Source organism: Sander vitreus, unplaced genomic scaffold (genome assembly GCF_031162955.1).
Source record: "Sander vitreus isolate 19-12246 unplaced genomic scaffold, sanVit1 ctg201_0, whole genome shotgun sequence".
Taxonomy (NCBI): Eukaryota; Metazoa; Chordata; class Actinopteri; order Perciformes; family Percidae; genus Sander; species Sander vitreus.
Window position 1 is genome coordinate 360001 of NW_027595404.1, and position 7500 is coordinate 367500.

A 7500-nucleotide genomic window follows, 5' to 3' on the forward strand; every position below is an offset into this window, starting at 1 on the left:
AGTACAGTACAGTACAGTAGAGTACAGTAGAGGAGAGTACAGTAGAGTACAGTACAGTACAGTACAGTAGAGTAGAGTACAGTAGAGGAGAGTAGAGTAGAGTACAGTACAGTAGAGCAGAGTAGAGCAGAGTAGAGTAGAGTACAGTACAGTACAGTAGAGCAGAGTAGAGTACAGTAGAGTAGAGTACAGTAGAGTAGAGTACAGTAGAGTAGAGTACAGTAGAGTACAGTACAGTACAGTAGAGTAGAGTAGAGTAGAGTAGAGGAGAGTACAGTAGAGTACAGTACAGTACAGTACAGTAGAGTAGAGTACAGTAGAGTACAGTAAAGTAGAGTACAGTAGAGGAGAGTACAGTAGAGTACAGTACAGTACAGTAGAGTAGAGTACAGTAGAGTACAGTACAGTAGAGTACAGCAGAGTAGAGTACAGTAGAGGAGAGTACAGTACAGTAGAGTACAGTAGAGTACAGTAGAGTACAGTAGAGTACAACAGAGTAGAGTACAGTAGAGTACAGTACAGTAGAGTAGCGTAGAGTACAGTAGAGTAGAGTACAGTAGAGTACAGTACAGTAGAGTAGCGTAGAGTACAGTAGAGTAGAGTACAGTAGAGGAGAGTACAGTAGAGGAGAGTAGAGCAGAGGAGAGTAGAGTAGAGTAGAGTACAGTAGAGGAGAGTACAGTAGAGGAGAGTAGAGCAGAGGAGAGTAGAGCAGAGTAGAGTAGAGTACAGTAGAGGAGAGTAGAGTACAGTAGAGTAGCGTAGAGTACAGTAGAGTAGAGTACAGTAGAGTAGCGTAGAGTACAGCAGAGTAGAGTACAGCAGAGGAGAGTACAGTACAGTAGAGTACAGTAGAGTACAGTAGAGTAGCGTAGAGTACAATAGAGTAGAGTACAGCAGAGTACAGCAGAGTAGAGCAGAGTAGAGTACAGTAGAGTAGAGTAGAGTAGAGTAGAGTAGAGTACAGTACAGTAGAGGAGAGTAGAGTAGAGTAGAGTACAGTAGAGTAGAGTAGAGTAGAGTACAGTACAGTAGAGTAGCGTAGAGTACAGTAGAGTACAGTACAGTACAGTAGAGTAGAGTACAGTAGAGCAGAGTAGAGCAGAGTACAGCAGAGGAGGGTAGGGGAGGTAGAGGCAGAGTAGAGTAGAGTGCAGTGCAGTAGAGTAGCGTAGAGTACAGTAGAGTACAGTACAGTACAGTAGAGTACAGTACAGTAGAGTGGGAGTAGAGGAGAGTGGAGCAGAGTGGGAGTGGGAGTACAGTGGGAGGTAGAGTAGAGTAGAGTGGGGTACGGTAGAGTGAGAGTACAGTGGAGGAGGGCAGGTGGGAGAGTAGAGTGAGAGTACAGCAGGTAGAGTAGAGTGGGAGTACAGTACAGCAGGGTAGGGGTAGAGTAGAGTACAGCAGAGTGGAGGCAGAGTGGGGCAGAGTACAGTAGAGGAGAGCAGAGTAGAGCAGAGTACAGCAGAGTACAGCAGAGTAGAGGAGAGTACAGCAGAGTACAGCAGAGTAGAGTAGAGTACAGCAGAGTAGAGTAGAGTACAGCAGAGTACCTTGAGCTGCAGGGCGGGCTGGGCCAGTGCTCTGAACGGCAGCGACTGCCAGTACGACTGCTCCGTCTGTTTCCACATCACCACGTAGAAACTGGACGAGTCCTGGTAGCCGAAGATGAAGCCAGCGTAGTCGTCGTCGGTTACCGTGTTGACGTGAAACGTTCCCTCAAAGTCCACGCCGTTAAACGCCGTGTAGCCTGCAGACACACGGAGAAGTCAGGTCTGAAGCAGCCCTGGAAAGTAACTAAGTACATTTACTCCAGTACTTGTACTTAAGTCCAAATGTCGAGGTACTTGTACTTTACTTGAGTCTTTTCTTTTCATGTTACTTTCTACTTCTACTCCGCTACATTCATCTGTTCCAGCTTTAGTTACTAGTTACTTTAGTTACTCCGCTACATTCATCTATTCCAGCTTTAGTTACTAGTTACTTTAGTTACTAGTTACTTTAGTTACTCCGCTACATTCATCTGTCCCAGTTTTAGTTACTAGTTACTCTAGTTACTCCACTACATTCATCTGTTCCAGCTTTAGTTACTAGTTACTTTAGTTACTAGTTACTTTAGTTACTCCGCTACATTCATCTGTTCCAGTTTTAGTTACTAGTTACTTTAGTTACTAGTTACTTTAGTTACTCCGCTACGTTCATCTATTCCAGCTTTAGTTACTAGTTACTTTAGTTACTAGTTACTTTAGTTACTCCACTACATTCATCTGTTCCAGCTTTTGGTTACTAGTTACTTTAGTTAGCTCACTACATTCATCTGTTTCAGCTTTAGTTACTAGTTACTTTAACTGGTTACTTTACATTAAGATTACTGAACACATGTAGTTTTATAACATCTGATGTTTTTATTCTAAAGTAAACTAGATATAACGGCTACAAGTCAGAGAGGATCAGACCATCACACACACACACACACACAGACACACACACACACACACAGAGACACACACACACACACACAGACACACACACACACACACACACACACACACACACACACACACACACACACACACAGAGACACACACACACACACACAGAGACACACACACACACACACACACACACACACATACATACAGAGCACACACACACACACACACAGACACACACACACACACACACACAGAGACACACACACACACACACACACACAGAGACACACACACACACACACACAGACACACACGACACACACACACATACACACACATACATACAAACAGACACAGCACACACACACACAGACACACACACACACACACACACGAGACACACATGCTACACACACACACAGGGACACACACACACACACAGGGGCACACACACACACACATCACAGACACACGCTCTCACGCACACACAGAGACACACACACACACACACACGCACACAGAGACGCGCTCTCTCACACACATCAGACAGACAGTGTGTGTCGTGCTAGCAGTGTGTGTCTGTGGCTGTGTGTGTGTGTGCTGTGTGTGTGTCATGTGTGTGTGTGTGTGTGTCTGTGTGCATGTATGGCTGTGTGTCTGTCACTGTGTGTCTCGTGTGTGACATGTGTGTGTGTGTGTGTGTTTGGATCCTTTACCCTTTCTACAATGTTTTAATACTTTAACTACATTCTCCTGATGATACTTACACACGTTTACTTAAGGAACATTTTCACTGTAACAGAGTATTTATACAGTGTGTTGTATTAATACTTTTACTGAAGTAATCTGATTACTTCTTCCAACGCTGGTCTAAAGTCCTGGTCTAACCCTGACTCTGGATGGGTTTTAAATAAAGACACGACGTACCCACAGCCAGACCAGGGTCGCTGTTCATCGTCTGGACGATCTCCATACCCTGCAGACAAAACAAGGTTCACAGACCAGATTAGTTCAGTGTTTCTCAAATGGGGGTACATGTCCCCCTAGTGGTACTCTGGAGGACTGCAGGGGGTACGTGTCCCCCTAGGGGTACTCTGGAGGACTGCAGGGGGTACTTGTTCCCCTTAGGGGTACTCTGGAGGACTGCAGGGGGTACTTGTCCCCCTAGGGGTACTTTGGAGGACTGCAGGGGAGTACGTGTCCCCCCTAGGGGTACTCTGGAGGACTGCAGGGGGTACGTGTCCCCCTAGGGGTACTCTGGAGGACTGCAGGGGGTACGTGTCCCCCTAGGGGTACTCTGGAGGACTGCAGGGGGTACTTGTCCCCCTATGGTTACTTTGGAGGACTGCAGGGGGTACTTGTCCCCCTAGAGGTACTCTGGAGGACTGCAGGGGGTACTTGTCCCCCTAGAGGTACTCTGGAGGACTGCAGGGGGTACGTGTCCCCCTAGAGGTACTCTGGAGGACTGCAGGGGGTCGACCTATTCTTGCCTTCCTTCCTTCTCTCTACCGTCTTTTTCCAAGTTTTTGTCTTATTTTTTTTTACAGTTTTTGTCTCTGTTTCTCATCACCATCTAAATGTTGTCCAGGTCCAAGGCTGCTGTTTAGTTAATCTGTCTCTGACATCGCTGTACTCTTCCTCTTCATAGAGACTTTTTTTGGACTTTGATGACTTTGTATGTATTTACTTTCATACTATACAATATTTACTTTGTTTTCCATATTATATCAGTTACATGGATCCATTATAAGTACTCTATTGTCTTAAAAGGCAATCGCAGCTCCTTCTACCTCCGTAGTACCGTAGTACTTTCCTGAAATCTCAGACTCAGCAGTAAGAGGATTGCTGAGTCGACAGGAATCCAGTCCCTCCCTCTGCGTGCTCACCCATAAAAACCGAACACCGAAGAGATTTTCCACAACAGTTTACACTTGTCTGGTCCAGAATCTTTGGTCTGAACTGGGCTTTAGAGCAGGGATCTTCAACAGGGGGTCCGGGACCCCTAGGGGGTCCTCAGAGTCAATGCAGGGGGGCCTCCAAATACAAAGTCTTAACATGAATCCAACATATTATTAGCAAATATAAATCCCCACTGCTTACTGGCCTATAGGTAAAGGAGTCACTAAGGTAGCCCCCCACAGATACAGGCACCTGAACAGACAATATATGATGTAGGGGTCCCTGCTTTGTCTCTCGTTCAGTTAAGGGGTCCTTGGCTTAAAAAACGTTGAAGACCCCTGCTTTAGGGGTTCGAGGAGAACCCACCTGGTTCAGAACCACCCAGGTTGGGTCGATCTGGGCGTCTCCCTCAGGGTCCAGGATCACCGTCTGATAGGCTCTGAAGTCTGTCAGAGTGACCTCAGCGCTCTCCGGACACGCGTCCATCAGATCGATCACTGCGTCGTTGTCGAAGTCGTTCTCACAGACGTCTCCGACACCGTTCACTGGAAGTCAAGTTTATTCATATATTTATATATATTATATTTATATATTTATCAGAGACAGAGTCACAAAGTGCTTCACAGGTCAAATTAAAACACAGTAACAGGGAGGTGTGTTCAGGTGCATTCTGGGCGTGCTGGTCTTACAGGGAGGTGTGTTCAGGTGCATTCTGGGCGTGCTGGTCTTACAGGGAGGTGTGTTCAGGTGCATTCTGGGTGTGCTGGTCTTACAGGGAGGTGTGTTCAGGTGCATTCTGGGCGTGCTGGTCTTACAGGGAGGTGTGTTCAGGTGCATTCTGGGCGTGCTGGTCTTACAGGGAGGTGTGTTCAGGTGCATTCTGGGCGTGCTGGTCTTACAGGGAGGTGTGTTCAGGTGCATTCTGGGCGTATTGCTATCTTGAGGCAGTGGGAAGTGATGGCACCATTGACCAACAAAAACCTGGTCTAAAGTCAATAACGCAGCATTTCATTGTTATTTTAACAGAGCATTAGTAAAATGCTCCTAGGCTCGTGCACAGCACGTGCACACTATGCTTGTTACACACACAGGGACGCACAGCAGCACACACACACACACACAGCAGCACACACACACACATACACACACACACACACACACACACACAGCAGCACACACACATGCAGAAGATTACAAATACAAATATTACGGTGCAGATCCTCCATCATAACAGCAATGCTCCAAGGTCCAAACGCGCCTGGCTTTTAAAGGGAATGGGAGATGATCTCTGATTGGTTGATTGCATGTTACGCCCAGAACACACCTCTGATTAATGAAGACACTAAGGTCAACCCTTTAGAACCATGACCCCGGCACACGGACCCTTTTTTACCGCCGTCAAACTAGCAGAAGTGGATTCCAACACGCCCTAAACACACCTGCAGCAGGTGTTCACGCCGTGACCTCAGACCGTTAAAACAGGACCCTGAGAGTCTTTCTGGACGTGTTTGTCAGATTGTTACCGTCGGAGTCTTTCTGGTTGGGGTTGACGATGAGTCGGCAGTTGTCGTAATCATCGAGGACGCCGTCATTGTCGTCGTCGTGGTCACAGTCGTCTCCGAGGCCGTCGTTGTCAGAGTCCAGCTGAGAGCTGTTGGGGATGTCTGGACAGTTGTCTCTGCTGTCCTGGAGGCCGTCTCCATCCCTGCAGGAAGACGAAGACTCTCAGGTTGGTCTGTGTGTGTGTGTGTGTTTGTGTGTGTGTGTGTGTGTGTGTTTGTGTGTGTGTGTGTGTGTTTGTGTGTGTGTGTGTGTGTTTGTGTGTGTATATGTGTATATGTGTGTGTGTGTGTGTATGTTTTTGTGTGTGTGTGTGTGTGTGTGTGTGTATATGTATGTGTGTGAGTGTGTGTTTGTGTGTGTGTATATGTATGTGTGTGAGTGTGTCTGTGTGTGTGTATATGTGTATACGTGTGTGTGTATGTGTGTGTATATGTGTATACGTGTGTGTGTTTTTGTGTGTGTGTGTATGTGTGTATATGTGTGTATGTGTGTGTGTGTGTGTGTGTGTGTGTGTGTGTGTGTGTGTGTGTGTGTGTGTGTGTGTGTGTGTGTGTGTGTGTGTGTGTGTGTGTGTGTGTGTGTGTGTGTGTGTATATGTGTGTGTGTGTGTGTGTGTGTGTGTGTGTGTGTGTGTGTGTGTGTGTGTGTGTGTGTGTGTGTGTGTGTGTGTGTGTGTGTGTGTGTGTGTGTGTGTGTGTGTGTGTGTGTGTGGATGTGTGTGTGTGTGTGTAGATGTGTGTGTAGATGTGTGTGTACGTGTATGTGTGTATGTGTGTGTATATCAGACATACGTGTCCTGGTTGGTGTCACAAACGTCTCCAACTAGATCGTTGTCGATGTCCGTCTGAAAAACAGCGAGAAGACAAACTGTGATTTCTAAACCTGTCGGTTCAGAACACATTTCAGGGTGACTAAACAAACTGGAGACTGTCCCCCCCAGAAAAACTCCCCCATAAGTGGTTAGTTCCAGCATCATCCTGCCCTATATTGATGTTTGTAGTAGCGGCGCCCTCTAGTGGTCGTAGTAGTTCTGACGGGAGCAGAGCAGGAAGTAAGGAGAGGAAGTATTATAGACTGTATATATACTGGACCACCAGCTCCCGTGTCTCTGGACGGAGACCAGTGAAGGACATTAGAAGCTCTTTCCCGGTGATGGCTGAGCGTTACTGAGCAGCCTCCAACTGAGCTTGAAGACGTAGATGTGACGTGAGCAACCTGTCTGAAAGTTGGAAGTCTTCTGGTAGCTGTGCCAAGAGAAATCTCAATCATTCCCAATCTAGCAGAGACGGAGAGCGTAGGTATATGTAAGGAGATAACATAGACACAGGCTCATTATTGATCACTAAAATGATAGTTAACATTAGTCATTACACTTAAACAGCTGATGGAAGTCCAAACTGCCTGAGAGCTTCTCCTGTACTATACGGTAACTCCTCTACTATGAGACAGGAAGTCTCGTGGTTATGACCCAATCGTTAGCCTATTGTTATAAAAACGTCTGCTACGGAGCCATAACGTGAGCTACAAGGTAATGGAGCCTTTTATACATTGTCGTGTTTCTTTAGAAATAAACAACGGACAAATAGAGTCTTTAAACGCT

General features: G+C 46.5%; 1 protein-coding gene across 2 annotated transcripts in view; it reads right to left on the reverse strand.

Moving 5' to 3' along the window:
• The window catches only part of thbs3a (thrombospondin 3a), a 39383-nt gene that overhangs the window by 10338 nt on the left and 21545 nt on the right, over positions 1-7500 (reverse strand). For both annotated transcript variants that reach the window (XM_078244312.1, XM_078244313.1), the window contains 5 exons: positions 6692-6744; positions 5861-6042; positions 4704-4882; positions 3366-3414; positions 1557-1753 (listed from right to left, as the gene is read on the reverse strand). In XM_078244312.1, coding sequence (XP_078100438.1) covers positions 1557-1753; positions 3366-3414; positions 4704-4882; positions 5861-6042; positions 6692-6744 — 660 coding nt within the window. The remainder of the gene's footprint in view (positions 1-1556; positions 1754-3365; positions 3415-4703; positions 4883-5860; positions 6043-6691; positions 6745-7500) is intronic.